This window comes from Narcine bancroftii, chromosome 3 (genome assembly GCF_036971445.1).
Source record: "Narcine bancroftii isolate sNarBan1 chromosome 3, sNarBan1.hap1, whole genome shotgun sequence".
NCBI lineage: Eukaryota > Metazoa > Chordata > Chondrichthyes > Torpediniformes > Narcinidae > Narcine > Narcine bancroftii.
Window position 1 is genome coordinate 93,888,074 of NC_091471.1, and position 20,256 is coordinate 93,908,329.

The window sequence follows — 20,256 nt, forward strand, 5'->3', positions numbered from 1 at the left end:
TGATCAGTTTTTTTCTGCAAACTGTTTGAACTGTGATCTGGTTCTCCACAAGGCAAGCCACAGGTGTTAATTTCCAAAATCTCAGCCAGATTAATGACGTCCTGTCTAATAAATAATTTAATGTAATTAAAGTCTATATCTGCTAAGCTCAGTTCTTCTGCACATTGTATCATGATTTTTCAAGGTTCATAAAGAGGCATCACTTTCAGTTAACATGTTGTTTTGCAAATAAGCTGTTCAGTGACATGCAATCATTTATAAATTGAGCTTGGGTCGAGATAGACAAGTTCACTCAATAGCGTGTGAGAAAGCAACAGTACCCTATTCAAAGACATTTTGCACCATCTTAACAATCCAACAAAAATACATTTTTCTTTTAAAATTCTCACCTATAGTGTGTGAAATTGTCCACATTGGGTCATCAAATGCTGAAGCTTCTCTTCTTTAGCTCGCCTGCAATGACAAAGCTGAAGCAACAAAAACAATTTTATAATATGTGAAAGTGAAAAAATTACATACAACTTCTTTAAAAACATCCACATTCACATTGGACATTCTCAGAATAAGCTAATATGTAGCAAGAGTTGGGATTTATAATATCAAACAGGGAAGTGGAACACAAGTACTATGCAGTATTTCAAACAATAACATTTCAACCATTGGTTATCTGACTATTCAACCATTTGCTACTTGACTCAGCAAGCAACACTTCCATGCTCCCTTTCCACCAAGTCCTGAGGGTGAATGCAAACATTAGTGAGCCAGACACCAAACTATTTATTCCCTCTCCAAGATTACTATGAACTTGTATTCCACTATACATTTCCCTTCACACTAACTAAACAGCTAACCACCTCATGTCCTCTCTGAAAGATAAAAATACAAGCAATTCCTTCTCTCCAGCAACTCTCCTTCAATTATGTTAATTTACCAATACCTTTTGAGAAACAGTTTACCCAAAATTGTAGGTCAAGTTCAGGCATTTGACCATGGGGGAGGGGGTGGAGTTTACATATTTTCACTTTGGTGTCCAAATCTACCATGGTTATATGCATATCCCACCTCCAAAGTCTTCTAATTCTGCAAATCTTGTCAAGATTTGCCCATCTCCAAATATAGGTTATGTGGCGGCTCACCACGAGGTAGGTGAACCGGCCCCGCTTGTAAGCCACGCAGCGGGGCAGCCGGCCAAAATGGCGCCATCGGGGATTTCCCTTCCTTCCAGCACAGGGCTCAGAAACCCGCGCTGGTGGACCACTTGACGCCCAGGTGACGTTAGCGCCCTGCAGCGCGGTTCTCAGCCTGGTCTGGGCTGGGAGTATAAGTGCAGCCCAGCAGCCTGCAATAAACCAGTCTGCTCACTGAGCTCAACCCGTCTGGTTGTGTGTGTGTTATTGCAGGAGCAGTGTAGCTGCCGGTACAGTTATTCCTTTTCTTTTACCCTGGTACTATCCCTTCAGCTGTCTAGGACTTGATTCCTGAAATTTAATTCTCAAACATCTCTGCCTCTCCTTTTTGCTTCCCTAAACCTACCATTTTGTGGCAGAATATCAAATTTTGTGAATAAAGGTCCTGTGAAGCACCTTGGCATGTTTCCTGTTAAAAAGGCACTCTATAATACAACTTGTTAAATTCAGAAAAAATGCAAATATTAAGGGGGTGACACCATTCAATAAAATTAGGTGGTGCAAAACCTTTAGCTAGTAAAGAAATAGAAGGATCACAACCAAGCATCTTTTGAATTTATGTGAATTAATTCACATTCCAAAACAATACATCCTAAGTGAATAAAGTAAAATAACCATCAATCCATATACACAAGTAAAACAATTTAACATGTTTTTTGTTGTGATACCCCCCCAAGTAAAATTTACTTTTCCAGTGAACTAGCAAAAAAAGTCTAAGTATTAAAATAATTATTGTGAAAGGAGAAGGGAAGAGAGACTTAAGGATGCTGTTAGGCTTAGAACATTTATTTGAGACTATCCAGGCTATAGTTGCTTTCTTTGGAATAAAGGAGCCGGAGTTAGATTTACACGAGGTGGGAAATATGTAAAGGGATCCATTCCTTTATGAGAGAGATCATCAATTAGAGTGCATAGATCAATAAAAATGATTTCACTCAACAGATGATGGGGATCCTGGAACTCAATGTTGACAAGATGGTGTCAATAGAATCTTTCACCACATTCAAAATTAATACTGAGGTGTTTTAACCCACAGGCTATTAACTAAGAATTTGAGAGTAGGATGGCCATTTTTGGTCTCCTCCTATGCTCCAAGATTTCAAGGTCCTACAAATTATTTTGGGTACAGGGTGAAACCTTTTAAAGAGATTTTAATTACAAGAAAATTGATTGATGGCTTTGGTGTTACATGAATGCCCCATGTAGAATTTTTAAAGGTATGAGTGAATTCTCATAAGTTTTTCATTCCACATTCACTCACCCCCCCAACTACTATCTGAAAATCAACTGTGTTATCTATTCCAATTCCGGAACTTGTCAGGTTAAGTATAAAAAGAATAATCTCACAGGATGTCTTTCCTGATTCTCCATGTTGAAACATAATTTGGAATCATATAGGGAAAAAGCCCTTCAAAGTACTTCATATTCAAAATAAGTTCCTATTTTAAATATAGATAGTTGTTCTTTCATGAGAAGTGTAAGATTTGAATTACAGGTGTAACAATTCCTGCTAATACATCATATTCATTTAAGATTATAGCTTGGAAAGTGACCTCAATAGGTAATTCTCAGGCTCAATCACAAGTTATTTTTATCGTTGAAATCTTCAAAACAAGTGACTAACTTGCTTTCCAATTATATCCACTTTATAAAATACTATTTAATTATGATTTGATTCTAAATGAATTTCATTAGTATATGCACATTACTCAAGATAAAATTATTTCTTTATAACATGGAGAAGCTTCTCCATATTAGAAGGATGCAATTCCAATTTTATGTGTCCTCAGAGCAGCTTTAAGACTATTTGCAATGATGACTGTCAGAAACACTACTCCCAAGTAATGACATTAGCAATGAGGGACAGTAGGATTTTTAGTAAAATGGCAAAAAGAAAACATAATCTATGAAATAGGAGCAAACTGGAGAAAAAATATAAATCCATTTTAAATCCAAGAGTTACTAATCGAGAAATGATAGAAAGCAGATTTTGCTACATACTGTTCTTTTTTCCATGAAATTGCTGAGAAAATCATCAATTTCAACTTTGCCCTCAAGGAATTCCTCAGCAATCACTTCCGATTCTTCTTCTGCCTGATGAGCTGCGACTTTCAACCTGGCCTGCAGGGCACTTAAGCTGCAACTCTACAGGAATGCAAAGTTTCAATTAAAAATGTCCAAGTGTTCAATACATCAAAGGAGCAGCAACTTTGTAAGATTTTTTAATATATCAAATTCTGAGCTACCATCATAATAAATGGCTTTGATATGATAAGCCCTTGACAAACAGCAGGTGGGTTGGAAAGAGAATAAATGACAAATATGGGAGTCTGTTGCATTCATTGTGATTGTATACTCTCTGCATATTTACAGCTGTATGCTCTCACTGTTCACAGTGAAACACTTCACTAGCAGTCAAAGGGTTGTTGGAGCAGTTGGTGTTCACTTATTAGCAATTTAGGGCAGGGATGCACTCCCCACCTTACTAAACTACCGTTCCCTTGCTTTTCTCACCCCACACACCCAAAAAAAAAAATCACTGATCAATCTCACCACCAGTCTTCAGTACCAAAATTTGAAGAATAGAAACAAAATGTGGGACCCCTTCACTATACAAACCATATTTTGATATTTTTAAAATATACTGGCCCTGTGTAGAGGTTAAAACCTTGTGTTTTTGATTCTTAGTTAATTTTGTGCCTGTCTCTTGAAGAGAACTATTGTTTGTTGTGTTACCATAGTGACTGCAATGTAATATATCAAAATATCTGCCCAGGCTAATGGCTTGCTCTCATTCTATAAGATGTAAAGGAAGCATGAGCACGAGAAATTTTTCTTTAAGTTTTGTATCTCCCTTTTGGGATATCTCTCCCTTTCTTGTATCTCTACTTTTTTATGGCAGTCTTTAGTTATTCCTTTTGTTATGACAACTTTTAAGTAATTATAGTGTAAAGGACTCTTTATACAGTAAATGCTTTGTTATTCACCGTTATGAAAGTCTTGCTGCTGTTACGAGCTCAGAGAACTCCAAAACGCAGCAGCAATAGAAACTAACCAAGACAATGGTTATTTAAACAAAAGTTGCTTTTAATTTTCTTTAAACATAATTTTTTTTAAAATCAAGCTTTAACTTAAGCCCCTTCTAATTCTAAGCACACATGTATGTAATGTGTACATGTTCAGGAAAGTTCTTTGTTTCACTGTCCAATCATTCACTTCTCAATGATCACCGGCATCAGGCAATTCTTATACAGTGCACTGAATTTAACATTTTTGAATCTTCACCAGGCTCTGGTGCTCAAAGTTAAATGGTTACCGCTTAGGAAGGTTCTTGTTGGTTTCAGAGAGATATTTGTAGCTCATTGGACACACACAAACTAGTTTCCTCCAATCAGTCACTTCAGTGTCTTGCCAAAGAAACTTGCCCCATCATGGGTTCGAATCTCTTCTTCCAGGTCACCACGGAGTTCCTCTTCTTTCCCTTATTTCAGGAGAAACACTCTAGCCAGCCATTTTGCTTGCAAGGACTACAAGGGTTTTGAACAGGTTGAACTCAGAATTCACAACCCTTCTTCAAATGGGGTTTTCAACAAGTCTGCCTGCTTGCCATTTTGCAGCCTCAACTGCTACTGCAGAACTGACTTCTTTCTCGAAGAATCCCATTTGTTTTTTTTTCCCCTCTCTATGCTTGTAAAAACCAAAACCCTCTCCCAAGGCTCCAAACCCAATCTTTGAAAGATCTTATCAGAACTTCTGAGCCCATACACGATAGATCAGCATTTTTCATTGCTTCTGCAAAGCCCTTGCATTTTAAATGAGATATCTTTTGTGAAGTGTTACTCTATTCATAAAGTGACCTTCACTAAACCCCCACAATCTCTTTTAAAGACATATTTATCCATAACAATATAACACTCAACACTGCGAAGCTATGCAAAATATTTATCTGTTCTATCAATGAATTAAAAACTATATAAAGTAACAGCCACAGAGTTTGATTTATTGGATTAAAGAGATCTAAATTTGAAATATCGCAGCTCACACTTTGGAAGATGATACCTTGAAATTAGGATATATTACAATAAGGAAAGTATTGTCTACACCTTGTAACTGCAAAGTTGCAGTAGAGAAAGCCTGGTTATCAGCCCTTCCCTAACTCAGACATGAGGGAGGGGCTTAGCAGGGTTAAGAAGCCACTTGGACAGATGCTGACTAGCGAGCAGCCTGACTAGGATAAGAACATGTGAACAGAACCGCTAAGGTACTCTTTTTAACTGCAATATTTGTTTAACCAGCACCTTGTTAATAAACATAGTAACAACACCAAAATACTGGAGGAATTCAGCCAGCCTTTCAGCGTCCATAGGAGGCACAGATAAATTGCTGATTTTTTGGGCCTGAGCCCTTTATCAAGGAATAAGCAAAAAACAGGAAATCTCCAATGTAGAGGAGAGACTGGGAGATCGCTCTGTTGAGCACCGGCTCTGTCTGCCACAATAGTGTGAATCTCCCAGTGGCCACCCATTTCAATTCCCCATCCCCTTGTTGACATGTCTGTCCATGGTCTCATGCACTGTCAGACTGAGACCACCCGCAAATTTGAGGAACAACATCTCATCTTCCAACTGGGCACTCTCCCATTGGATGGCATTAATATAGACCTTTCTGCTTTCGTTAAACCCACCCCCACCCCCCCCCCCACTTCTTTCCCAGCTCTTGCCTCTCTCCTTTCATGCAGACATAATCAATTCTCACCCCTCCCCTTACCATATCCAATTAACACCTTTCATAGGTTAGGAATCCTCCCCCAGCGCCGTCTTTTTTCTGAGATTTCCTGTTTTTTCACTTATTCCTTGAAGGAGGGCTCAGGCCCGAAACATCGGCAATATATTTTTGTCTCCTATGGATGCTGAATGACCAGCTGAGTTCCTCCAGCATTTTGTGCATTTTTACTACAATCACAGCACCTACAGACTTTCATGTTTCAGCCACATTAATAAACATTAACAGGATTAGAAGCATCTGTCTAATGATTCTACAACAAGCCAATCAATACATCTTAATTGCATATCTGTGCTCATATATTTGACAAATATACAGCAAGATAATAAACTGTGCAACAAATTATTTGTGCCCTTGCATACAAATCTCTGAAAATAGTAAAGTGAATTTTCACCAAAATACATTATCACTGTAATTTAATACAACTTGTAGGAAGAGCCAAAACGTTTGGTTGAAATTTCAAATAAAACTACATAATTTATATGAATCCAAAGAAAGCTTTACTCACCTCACTCAGTTCATGCTGCCTTTGTATCTTTTTTTCAAAGGTGCTTTTGAGCCGAGTTAGTTGATCACACTGAAAATAAAAAAAACTACAAGCAAAGTGCATTAAAAAATTTAAAAGTGCCCACAAGTACAAAAAGCCACTGCCTTACTTTATCCAATAGATCTTGTCTTTCTGTTTCCAAACGAGGCTCAAGTTGAAGATTTCTTTCTTTCAAGGAAATACAAAATAAAAACGTAAGATTTTACAGTTAAGAAACAAAAAAAAAAATCCATACAGATAACCAGAATTAAACTTACTTGCTAGCTCTTCAATGTAGCTAACCAGATCATCTTTGTCAGTACATATCTGCTTTAGTTGTGGCAAACCCATGAATTGACCAAGCAGCAGATCCTCATTTTCATTTAAATCAGTCAGTTGTGAGATTCTACAAAACAAAGTCAGTTCACAAACATTAATGAATAAAATGAAAATTAATTCTACATAATAATTACACCCCTCCAGGGATAGAGATACACAAAACAAAAAAATTATAAGCATTATAACAACTTTGCTTTCAAAGGGGTTCTTTAGAATACAAGTTCAGCTACATTTTTGTTTTTATGTAACAAATCACCCATGTATTTTTTTTAAACCAATGCTTTCAAGAAACTTTAGGGGAGATAAAAGTAATGTGAAAATTGGGCTCTTCAATTAATACCACAATCTCAATTTTGTGAGCAAAGACAGACATTAATTAATGGTGTTTGAATAAGCAATAAATCTCCAGTCCAACATTCTGAAAAATATTTGCAGTACATACAAAGTTGGATTACTGGAAGGCATCTTGCTTACCTTTTAATATGGGTGATTTTATCACCCAATGTTATTTTAAAATATATCATAGTATTTATTAAAGAAACATAAAAATCATGTATCTAATGCTCTTCCTTAATAGATTTGTTAACTTTGTTAACATTTCTGAAGTCAGTACTTCAAACTCAGATGTTTTTGGATATGAATGTGAAAATCAGAAATCTGCTGCATTTGATTAGTTATTTGGATAATTTAATCTTACTGTACTAAATAAATTAACTAGAAGAAAATTTAGTTACATTTACTTGACAAAAAAAACAGTGTAATATATGAACTTTATTTAACTTTGAATTTGTTGGTAAAAATGAAAATATAGAGGAGCAATTTAATTGATAATAATGAACCTTTACTATTTGGTGACTGAATGGTAATAGAGTTCAGTCACATAATGGATATATTCAATGATAAATATGCATCTCAGATTCACAAAGTTATTGAAAAAATGTAAATGCTGAAAATTTGAAATAGAACAAAAAAAAGTGTTGAATATAAACAAACCATGCAGCATCTCTCCACAAATACACTGTTCATTGTTCTTGTTTTTCAAATAGTGAAACACGGAAGCTGTGATTACAGTAAAAACCCAGAAATGCTAAAGGAACTCCAGCAAGTCTCACACTTTACATAGGATATATAACAGCCTGAGCTATTCTTCGAGTTATCAATAAAAAGCAGGTAGATGTCCAAATTAAAAGGCTGGGAAGAAGGAAAGAAATGGCACCTTTGCTCTTCAACAATGTGACCTGCATGTGTTTTTCCATGTGCTCCGATTTCCTCCACCCTCCAAAACGAATGGGGTTGCCATCTTAATTTGGTGTAATTGGGCTGCACGGGTTTCATGGGTTGGAAGGGCTTTCTACCATGCTCTATCCTTAAATCTAAAAAAAGGGTTGTTGCAGTTATTGTTCCATTAAAATTTTCCTCCTTTCATCAAAAATAGAAGTTAGAAATCAAATATCTGACTAACAAGCAGCACCTGATAAAATCACTCACAGAACCAAACTATCTGCTGATCATCATAGTGTAGCTGCAGTAATTTACCCAGTTTAGTCACAATTTAAAAGAATATACTCACTTTTCCCCCCCCCCCAAGCACAAAATGGGAACACTGCATTCTTCTTCCCACTAAACAGCACCCAGCAAATCCCTTTGACCTATTCATTGGCTCTCTGCCACATGGGTGAACTTGAAGCTCTTACTCTTCTCCTCCTGCATCCGAGATCCATCACAGCGTATGCAGCCTTCTGAACTAACCCATGCATGTAGTCTGTTACTGCCACGCGTCACCTTGGATATGTCATCAGTGGCAACCAGTACCACTCCTAATGCAGGTAAGTAAGCAACTGTGACAGCCCCGCCCCTCCCTCCCCCCCCCATCCCAGCCTCCAAGTCATGCAAGGAGGTGACTGATCAGATCTGTCCTGCAACACAACAGTCTGAAGAGTTGACAGTCTGGCCTGACCTCATATGATACAAGGCAGGCGGCGTACACTCCGAATGGCACGGTTATGACTGTTCCTCCAACTCTCACACCGACGCAGAAAATGGGCCATCAATATATGCAAGCTTCAATCTTTCAATGGAAACCATGTTAGCTTTCCTATTTCTGTAAATCACAAAAGTCTTCGTGTGGCATTGTAAGACTTCAAAAGGCCTGTCGTAAGCAAGCTGTACTGGTTTGCAAACAACATGATGTTGTAAACCATCCACCACATACACTGCAGGTGACATGTTGCATAGGTGTAGGTCTGAGCAATCTCATGTTTTCCCGAAGAATGCCAAAATAACCCACCTAATAATAGACCGCTTTCCCTGGACTTGGATTCACAAACTCACCAGGGAAAGTCAGAGTGGTGCCATATACCATCTCTGCCACTGAATGCACACCAAGGAAAATCATGGGAAAACTTTTGCTTCACATAGATGCATCGCCACCTGCTGTCAATGCTGCTTTCAATTGTCGATGGAAATGCTCAACGAGGCTATTTGCTTACAGATGGTAAGCCATAGACCGAATATGGATTGATTACAAAAGATCAGTGAGAACTCAGAACAACGCCAACTGGAATGGAGACCATTGTAATAATGTCTGGAATATCGAAAGATGGAATCCAATGACCCACAAAAGCCCAAGCGATTGTGTCAGCAGAGATATTAGTGACAAGAATGGTCTCCTGCAACCTGGTTGTCCAGTCCTCACACATGAGCAGGTATGTCCAGGAGCACATGATGGAAACAGGAATCCAGCACAACAAAATCTCCCAGCTTGGATTTTGTGTGTTTGGAGACTTCAGAGCATTGACACGGCAAGCAAGTTCTTGTGTCTAATCCAACATCCATTTAACACAGTGGTTCTCAACCTTTTCCTTTCCATTCACATACCACTTTAAGCAATCCCTATGCCATTGATGTTCTGTGATTAGTAACGGATTGCTTAAAGTGGTATGTGAGTGGGAAGAGAAGGTTGAGAATTACTGATCTAGACCCAATTGTTACTGAAATATCTTGCTTGAGAAAAATTGTCATTGGCCAATTTCCTTTGGAGTTATGAAACCGTGCACATAATGAGTCAATTAGGTACGATTAAAACAGTGGTTTTCAAACTTTTTCTTTCCACCCACACACCACCTTAAGCAATCCCCTACTAATCACAGAGTACCTATGGTATAGGGAATACTTAAAGTGGTATGCGAGTGGAAAAAAAAAGGTTGAGAACCACTCCTCCATCCTCAAAGATCCTCACCACCCAGGCCATGGCCATCAGGAAGGATGTACAAGAGCCTAAAGACAAACACCCAGTGGAACAAAAACAGCTTCTTCCCCTCTGCCATCATATTTTGGAAGGACAATGACCCACAGACACTGTCTCGCTGTCTTTTTTTTGGGAAAACTATTTATTTAAAAATGTAATTTACAACAATAGTTACACCTGTGAAGTTATTTTGTGGCACATTCATGACAATAAATTCTGGTTCTGTTTCTAATCCAATTGCTCTTAAAATAAAGCATTATTATGTATCTATGTGCAGCATAACCTAGACAGCATTCAGGCATGGACTGATAGGTGGCAAACAATATTCAAATCATACTAACGACAGACAGTGATCATCTCAGAGAAGAAAATTAAACTTCACATTTAAAGGCATCATCTTCATCAACTTCCTCATCGGGAAACTACAGCACAGAAAACTGCCATTTGGCCCTTCTAGTCTGCTGAAACACTGACCTACACCCATTCCATAACCATTCAGACTCTCCCATCCATGTATCTATCCAGTTTATTCTTAAAAAGAGTGAGCATGCATTTATCACGTCAGATGGCAGCTCATTCCAACTCCATGTGAAGAAGTTTCCCCTAATGTTCTTCCTAAACCTTTCACCCTCTCATACATCTTTCCAATCTCAGTGGGATGAACTTACTTCCATTTACTTTGTCTATTCCCCTCAATTTAGTCAACCTTTAGCAAATCTCCCCTCATTCTTCTACACTTGAAGGAATAAAGTCCCAACCTGTTTAATCTTTCCCTGTAACTCAACTCCTGAGTACCCGACAACATTCTAGTAAATCTTTGCACTCTTTTGATCTTACTGATATCCTTCCTGTAGTTTGGTGACCAGAACTGCACACAATACTCCAAATTTGGCCTCACCTTAATATAACATTTCCACTCTTGTACTCAATACTTTGATTTATGACAGCCAAGATGCCAAAAGCTTTTTATAACCCTTTCCCACTTTCAGGGAATTATGTGTCTGTATTCACAGAACCCTTTGTTCCTCTGCACTTCTCAATGCCCTACTTCCAAAATGCAACACCTCACACTTGTCTGCATTAAATTCCATCCACCATTTTCTGGCCCATTTCTCCAGTTGGTCCAGATCCCTCTGTATATTTTGAAAGCCTTCCTCACTGTCCACAACGCCTCCAATCTTAGTGTCATCAGCAAACTTGCTGATCCAATTTCCCCACATTATTAGCAAACAAACAACAATGATCCCAACAACAATACCTGAGACACACCACTAATCACAGGCCTCCAGTCTGAGAAGCCATCATCCACTACCTCACTCGGTCTTCTCCCATTCAGCCAATTTCAAATCCATTTTACAAACTCTCCATGGATACCTAGTATCTGAACATTCTAAACTAACCTCCCATGTGGGACCTTATCAAATGCCTTGCTAAAGTCAACGTAGACAACATCCACAGCCTTTCCATCATCTATTTTTTTGTTAACCTCTTCAAAAAGCTCTATAAGATTTGTTAAGCATGACCTACCATCCACAAAACCATGCTTACTATCCTTAATTAGTCCTTGGCTGTCCAAATACTTGTATATCCGATCCCTCAGACACCTTCCAATAATTTACCCACTATTGATGTCAGGCTCACAGGCCTGTAATTTCCCAGGTTACTTTTGGAGCCTTTTTTAAGCAACAGAACAACATGAGCTACCCTCTAATCCTCAAGCACCTCCCCCGCGGGTCAAGGATCACCATAACTCTAATGTACTAGGTTCACAAATTCAGTGGTCAGAAGCTATCTGCTGCAAATCACTCATCTCCTGACACTTCAAAATCTTTCTATAAGGTACCAGAGAGAGTGTTGTGGAAAATTCTCACTTGCCAATAACGGTCAAAAGTTTGCTAACATCTAGGACAAAGATGACCACTTGATAAGAACATCATCAAGCACCCTAAACATTTATTCTCTCCGCTTCTGACACACATTGGCTACAACGTACACTAAAAAAATGCACTACTGTTATTTTCCCCACATGCAAGTCATGCAACCACTACCACAAAGGATAAGGGCGGCAAACATTTGGGATTACCATGGTCACCAAGTTTCCTCCAAAGTGCACATCATCAGTCACCTATTGTAATTGAATCCAAATCCTGGATCTCCCTACAGCACGACAGAAGTATCTTCATTGGAAGATGACAATGATTCAAAGTAGCTCACCATCATCTCTTGTGGACAATTAAGAATGGGAAATCAATGTTGGTATTGCCAAATTTCACTTAGATCTCAAAAATAAATAAATAAATAAACATGTTTTAAGTTTCAAAGAAGGTGTAGAGAGAACACACAATATGCCCATCACAGGGTAGAGATCAATAGAGAACAAACTACACAACATACAGTGGAAATCTGAAGTAAAAACAGAAAATGACAGATACACTCAGTACACCAGGCCAAACTGTGGGAAAGAGAAGCAGAGTTAATGTTACATATTGATTGTGAATCATCAAGGAGAGAAAACATGTTGGCATCAAATTGCAGGGAGAGCAAAAGACAAAGAAAATATCTCCAATAAGGCAAGGACTGGGGTCCTCTAGATACACACTGTAAACAAGGTCATTTGGGCCATGATTTAAGAGGAAGCATCAGGAACATGGTCCTTTGTTCATTAAAAAATGAAGAGATATAAATGGGGAAGGGGCAGCGAAGCTGTGTTCTCATTACATTAAAAAGAGTGGATATTATGGGACATGATCATAATATGCAAGCTAAATGTGTAGCTAATTAGATGGAAGAGGAGAACCTTTTCTCGAAGTTCTATTTATTTATTTTTAGACATACAGGACGGTAACAGGCCCTTTTAGCTCACCAGCCCGTGCCACCCAATTGGCCTACAATCCCCGGTACACTTTTGAATGGTGGGAGAAAACCGGAGCCCCCAGGTAAAACCCAAACAGAAATGTGGAGAACATCCAAACTCCTTACAGATAGTGCAGATTTTGAACCATAGTCACAATTGCACTAACCGCTATGCTAACCGTCCTGCCCTGGTGAATAGATAGGATAAGTGCAGGTTTTTTAACTGAGGTGGGATTAGACAAGAACTGGAGAATATGAAAGAGAAACCACTTCACTTAGAGTGGTGAGAGTGTGTAAAGAGCTGACCGTGAAAGTGGTGGATGCAGGCTTGATTGAAACAATTAAGAGAAATTTGGATCGGTAAATTGATAGGAAGGGTATGAAGAGCTACGGTCCAAGTCGATCGGACTAGATGGGCTGAAGGGCCTGTTTCTGTGCTGTTCTATCTGAACAGACAGAACAGTTTCAACCGAGAAAATGGGAGAATGGAAAGGATTCTTCGTTGAAAGCAGAGTGGGATGAAACATGATCACGAGAGCCAATGAAATCTATGAGCTTGTAATGCTTATTGGTCACTAATGTAGCCTCAGAAATGTAGATAGAGAAGTTGAGAAATGGAAGAGACAGAGACAGACCATGTTCAAGTTAAGAGCCAAATGGTAATTGATAGCATAAGTGATGAAAATAAACTGTTAAAGTGTGTTTCTGGAGCCATATGTGCCATCTCGGTAGAAATAACAATTGGTTAATGCCAACATATTTGGTGTATTTAAAATGCTCATGTCTAGGAAATACTTTTGGGAAACTCAATCGTCATTCTAAAAGTACATTATTACTCAAGAACATGAAAGAGCTGCCTGCACTGCTGACTCAGCACTTTTATGAAATGTAGCCCACAGTGAACATTTTTTCCTTTTAATATTTTTTTTAAACCTAGAAGCTACAGCAAGTAAAACTTACATTTCATCTATACACTGTACAGATAATAAACCAACTTTGACAGATAGTATCAGCTATCCTAGCTTTTAGATAGAGTGAAAGCTCAAATAGTACTTTCTGATAAACCTTATCAGAAGATCATGATATCCGACAAGAACATACAAATTAGTTCAGGCTCAAAAAAATCACATTCAGCCAGACTGTGGCAAGTCCAGCACTGGAGAGCAATATCAGATCCCATGACATACAACTTCAAATACATTCTGTACTTCTATACTGCAGAGACACTGACTGAGCAGCAGAGGGCAGCATTTCTGAACCACATTCTGGGTTATTGATATTCACGAAAACTATTAATTAGAATAAGATTATTAATACAGCAGAAGTGACACAAATCAAAGACCTGGATTGCTGCAAAGAAACGTCCAGCAGAAAGATGTAATTATAGAATATTAAATGAAAATTAGAATTGGAAAGTTCTTATAAAGATCCTTAAATATAACTTTTTAATAATAATAGATGCAAATAACTTGAGTTATTGTATTTATAGTATACAATATTTCCTGGATTGGAGAACATGTCTTGTGAGGCAAGTTTAATAGAGCTAGGGCTTTTCTTTTTGAGTGAAAAAGTACGAGGTGACTTAATAGAGATCTCCAAGATTACAAGACTATATAGGGTGGACAGCCAGCACCTTTTCCCCCAGGTGACAGAAGCAAACACCAGAGGATATCTGTACAAGGTGAGGGGAGGAAAGTTTAGGGGAGACATCAGGGGCAAGTCTTTCTTTATACTCAGAGAGGTGATGGAGGCTGGTACACTAGATACATTTAAAATACTCAGGCACATGGATGCAAGAAAAATGAAGGGATATGGATGTGAGGGAAGGTTGGATGGTTTAGATGGTTGAGTAGGTTTATATAGGTTGGTTCAACATTGTGGGCCAAAGGGCCTGTACTTTGCTGAAATGTTCTAAACATGACTCAAAGCAGACAGAAATCTAATAATCTCAAGGCTGATCTAGGATTCTTGACTGCTTTCATTCGAATAAAACTTTCATATGCATGAAACACAGCATTTCCAACAAGGAATCAGGACTTGTTAATTTTTACTTCATATGCTGCAAGACTCCTGATATCCCAAATCATGTTTTAATGACATCTTTAACTAACTGGGTTATTCCAAAATCAATTCTGCTTTGTAAAAAATGTTGTTGCATTGGTTAATTGAGACATTGGTTAGGCCAACCTTATCGTCATGTGTGTAGTTCCAATCTCATGGTATAGGAAGGATGTAAATAAGCTAAAGAGGGCACTGAAAAGATCCACAAGAATGCTGTCTGGACTGGAGGCTTGAATTATAAGGAGAGACTGGAAAGGCTGGTACCATTTTCACAGGTGTGAAGGAAGCTAAAGGGTGACCTTCTAGAGCAATGGTTCTCAACCTTTTTCTTTCCTCTCACATACCACTTTAAGTAATCCCTTTGCCATAAGTGCTCTCTGATTAGTCAGGAATTGCTTAAGGTGGTATGTGAGTGGGAAGAGAAGGTTGAGAATCACTGCTCTAGACCAAATTGTTACTGAAATATTTTGCTTGAGAAAAATTGTCATTGGCCAATTTCCTTTGGAGTTATGAAAACATGCACATAGCGAGTCAATTAGGTATGATTAAAACAGTGGTTTACAACCTTTTTCTTTCCACCCACATACCACATTAAGCAATCCCTTACTAATCACAGAGTACCTATGGCATAGGGAAAACTTAAAGCAGTATGTGAGTGGAAAGAAAAAGGTTGAAAACCACTGGTAGAGAGCTTTACAAAATTATAGAAGGACATTAATAAAATGGATGGTCATGCCTTTTTCCCCTGAGACAGGGGAGTGTAAAACTAGATGGCATTGTTTTAAGATGAAGGGCAAGATTTAAAGGGGATCTGAGGGGGTAAGTTTTTCCACACACAGGTGGAGGATACAAGGAACAAGCTGCCAGAAAAGATGGTAGAGGATTAAAGGCATTTGAACAGGTACATGGATATGAAATTTTTAGAGGGAAATGGGCCAATGCATGCAAATGGGAATAGCATGGATACACATCTTGGTCAACATATACAAGTTTGGCCAAAGGGTAAGGAGTGCTCCATAACTCCAGAATTCATGATAATTAAGCAATATATATATATATATTTACTGTACCCAAGATCGTGGAGCTCTGAAAAGTGGTCAGGTAGATCCGGCATCTTGTAACTGTGGCCATTCAAACCTAACTGAAGTAGATACAAAAGTAAACTTTTACAACAATACTTTGACAATTTTGACAGTACATAAAAAACAATAATATCCCTGCAAATGAATTAAAACCCTTTAGTGGTACTTCTGTCATTCTGAAGATTGGTTTGTTTTCTCAGACGAACAATTCTATCTGCAGAGTCCACTCAAAGTTTAAATTGTTTAAAATATTATTTCACCCCTGTCCTTTATTTCACTGAAATGTGTGAACAGAATACTTGACAAAAAAAAAAAGGGCAGGTCTTGCTTGCTCCAGTAGACCAAACCTAGGGTAGGTGCCACTGGAACTCAACAATTCTAGATGCAGAGGGCCTATTTTGTTAACCAGCAGTGTGATTCAGATGGAAGCAGAGCCTTTAGTGGCTCACTAGAAATTATTTTCTTGGATTCAAAATGGAGTTATTTTATCTGTTACACTTGATCAGGGTCTCCCACTTTTTTTTTACCAATAATACATCTTCAGATTTAGCTGGAAAATATGAATGTTTAAAAGTGGATGAGCTAGAACTTTTTATTAGTTAAAAAAAATGAACTTTTTCCACTAAATCTGCAGATCAATGACCATGGTTTGCCATCAAGTATAGACAATGCAACTGAAGAAGACAACAGGAAACCACTTCAGTATTTTTCCCTTATATAAATCATGAACTCAACATCGACTATAGTTTCAGCTCAAAATGGAGCCTTCACCAAAGGAGAACAGGGGAGGCAACATCTACAATTCAGAGGGTCAGAAATCGTGACGAATGGAGAGACATGATCGTCCATGCTGAATGGCAAGACACCTCAATGATGATGCAACTAAAAATTTTAAAACATGTGATTCTGTTTTGTGTTCCAAGTATCAAGCTCGGTTTCAAACTTACCTGTTCTGATGCATCAGTTGTGGGAACCGGTAAAGGCAAATCTGTAACCAATCCATATGCTGGAGCAGCAGGCTTGGGGCTGTTAAAGCCAGGGGTTGAATCCGCAATACAAGGCACAGTTGACTCTTGAGTAGGAAAGGGGCTAATAAATGGAAATCCTTGGGATGGATAAGGTGCCATTCCAGCAGGGTTACTGAAACAGCTAAAATAAATTTGCAAAGATCACAAAAGATAAATGGGCAAATAAACACAATGTTAAATTATGCATGTATTTCTAATTCATATTGTAAATAAATAAAAATGAAAGCATGTAGAAAAACTGGGACAAACTTTGAGTTTGGTTTGTAGCCCCATGATATTAAAAAAACTTCACAAAACTGCTTCGGGACACACTAAAAAATTGAAACAGCAGTATTCCTTGACAGAACACACACAGAAACAGTAGGTGATACTGCATAATAGTTACACCTCTTTCTCAAATATTAGCAGAAGGGGCAACTTACTTCTGCCAAGAGAACTGAATTAGAAACAACAAATCCTTGATAATTATGATTATTAATAACTAGCATTCACTTTAAAATAATTAAGATTAAATTGCAATTGTTTTAGTGTTGTAAATTTTCCCTGTGAAGATGACATGTTTAATTGAAATTGTGGTAAAGGAAAAAAAACCTCTAAATTATTTGTATACATATTAATAAACTTCAAACTTCACACAAAAAAAACCTTTTTAATTAAAAAAAATATTTAAATTTTAAACATACAGCACAGTAACAGGCCATTTCGGCCCACAAGTCCGTGCCCCTCAATTAAACTACACTCTCAGTACGTTAAGTATCTTGAAATACTAATGATTGTTGTGGTATTACAAAACATGGAGGAAAGGTGCTTCTCCAAGGTGATTTCTCTACAGGACCCTCGTGTAAAATGTTAGAGAATTTTATTTTATAAACCAGTAAATATAAAATAATACATACACAGGGGTTAGAATTGGGCTAATTACTGATAGAAGTCTCTAATTAATTGCCAAGTTGTATAATTGTAGATCTTTTTTTCAAAATAGATTGGATTTATACTTAGTGCTCTATGTGCACTTGTGTTGTGCAAATAGTAGTTACCTTGTAAAATGCAAACAACCGATTTGATGATCTTTTGAATCAATTATTGTGCAAATTTGCAAAAAGAGTTTTTGTTTAAGCTATAAAAATGTTTATCATTAGGAAAAAAACAACGTACTTACCTGGCCTAGTTGTCATTAGAGCATAATATTGACAAACACCACAGCCAGATTCTTAACAACAGTGTCTCATAACAGCCATGAGATAAATAATGAGTTATTCAAATTTTATAAACAATTTGACAATGAAAAACCTTTCATGCACCTTGTGCGATTTATGAGGTTGATCTATCAAACATTTTGTTGCTGGTGACAAATACTGTGGTCAGACACGACTGGCTATTTCCATAAATCAAACTCCCACAAAACCAATGTGATAATATTATATATTTTGGCAACATTAGAAGATAAAAATTAGTCAGGACTTTAAAATAAAAATCTTGCCTTTTACAAACTGGAACTGGCTCTTTTACATTCAATGAAATATGCTGCCAGGTGCTAATTTAGGACAACATAATTATGCCTGAAGTACCGTTAAGGTTATATAATCTAGAACCAGTTAGGGGTTTGAAATCACAATCTTTTGCCTCGGGTGAAAGCAGCTTAATACTCATCACATTTGAAGTGAGCAAGATTATTATACTTACTATGGAAAGGATGATACACTGGAAGCTAACACTGGAGGGTTCTTCCAAAATTCGTCAAGGATTGTCTGAATAATTTTTCCAAGGTCTGAGTGCATCGTAAACTTCAACATTAGAGAAAAAAAAACATAGGTTTGGGTTATTATGAATGAATAATGTGTTATAAATAAGGCATGTGACATGCAAGATAAAGCAGTAGGCAAAGTAATGGCATTGTTCTGGAAGCCAAAACGATTTCAATGGAAAAACAGGAGGATTAATTTGGGTGAAATTGTTGGGGGGAGGGGAAAAAACCCCAGCAGATCAAGTAGCAAATAAAGTGAGAATTATTTAATATGAATTGGATAAGATTCGGGTTAAGTATGGATTTTACTTTTAGAAATTGAGTATTTTTCCTGCTTCCCAGTTTCATTTTGTAATTTTGCTCTTTCGGATAGGGATTCAACATTTCTAATTTTATTTTCTTGGGCTGACACAAGTTGGACCCTGCCTGCAGCCTTTCTTTACTTGCAAAGATGCATAGCCACTTGGAAAATTCTTTTTAGATGTCAAAATCCAAAAGAGTTGACCCTCATGAGTGGGTTGCAAGGGATGAGGCAGACTGTTTTAATATCTCATTGATAGAGAAATTCAAAATGATTCAACTATACTTAAATAATTAACATTTAGTTAAACATTGAAAAAATCTGAAGATAGTACTAATGGAAATCATTAAAATACTAGAATTGAAATAATTGTATTCCCCCCCACCCCTCACAGATGATTAACCACATTGAAAACCACTGGCCTATTGCAGGGGGAAACCTCTGTACCTGCAGTAGAGCATGGGGACAAGACAACGTGGCCGGCTGTCAATCAGCCGACCTGAATGGACCAAGCCCTACCCGGTTGGGTGTCAATCACCCTCCGGGATACAAGCCTGAGCTGACCCTTCGAAGTCACTCTCAGAGCTCACAGCAGCTCACTCTCACAGCTGGCTCTGTGGAGTTTTACATCTCATTTTGTGTGTTTGCTTCTGACTGACAGCACACCACAACAGCCATACTTGGGGTAAATTTGAATGACCAAATGTAAGCATGCACCTGGCCTCTCTCATAACAGCATGTCCAGTAGTGAAATGAGAGGCTAAACACTCTAAATTCTGCATTGGCCAAACTTTCATGGATATCCAAGAAAAGTTAAGTTGCCAATAGCTTACACTGTCGTGGTCGCGCATTTACCTGCGTCAGGAGCGATGCTGATCGCCAGCCGCCTGACGAATCTTCAACCTGGCTCTTACCCTTTCCAAGCAAGTGTTTCTCTCGCCTAGTGACCCCTTCAAATTGCCATACAGACATTACAAATGCAGAAACCCACCACATAGAGACTCTGGGTCCTCCGGCTGCAGCGCGAGCTCATAGATTACCCCCAGACCATCCTAAAATCGTGAAAGCAGAATTCAACCACATGCAAGAGTTGGACAGACCACAGA

At 38.0% G+C, this 20,256-nt stretch overlaps 1 protein-coding gene across 4 annotated transcripts in view; it reads right to left on the bottom strand.

Moving 5' to 3' along the window:
- vps37a (VPS37A subunit of ESCRT-I) overlaps window positions 1-20,256 on the bottom strand; it is a 41,703-nt gene that overhangs the window by 11,693 nt on the left and 9,754 nt on the right. For all 4 annotated transcript variants that reach the window (XM_069924564.1, XM_069924567.1, XM_069924568.1 and 1 more), the window contains exons 4-11: window positions 18,789-18,889; window positions 17,025-17,226; window positions 16,066-16,136; window positions 6,774-6,901; window positions 6,626-6,684; window positions 6,478-6,546; window positions 3,189-3,332; window positions 390-467 (exon numbers count right to left, since the gene is read on the bottom strand). In XM_069924564.1, coding sequence (XP_069780665.1) covers window positions 390-467; window positions 3,189-3,332; window positions 6,478-6,546; window positions 6,626-6,684; window positions 6,774-6,901; window positions 16,066-16,136; window positions 17,025-17,226; window positions 18,789-18,889 — 852 coding nt within the window. The remainder of the gene's footprint in view (window positions 1-389; window positions 468-3,188; window positions 3,333-6,477; window positions 6,547-6,625; window positions 6,685-6,773; window positions 6,902-16,065; window positions 16,137-17,024; window positions 17,227-18,788; window positions 18,890-20,256) is intronic.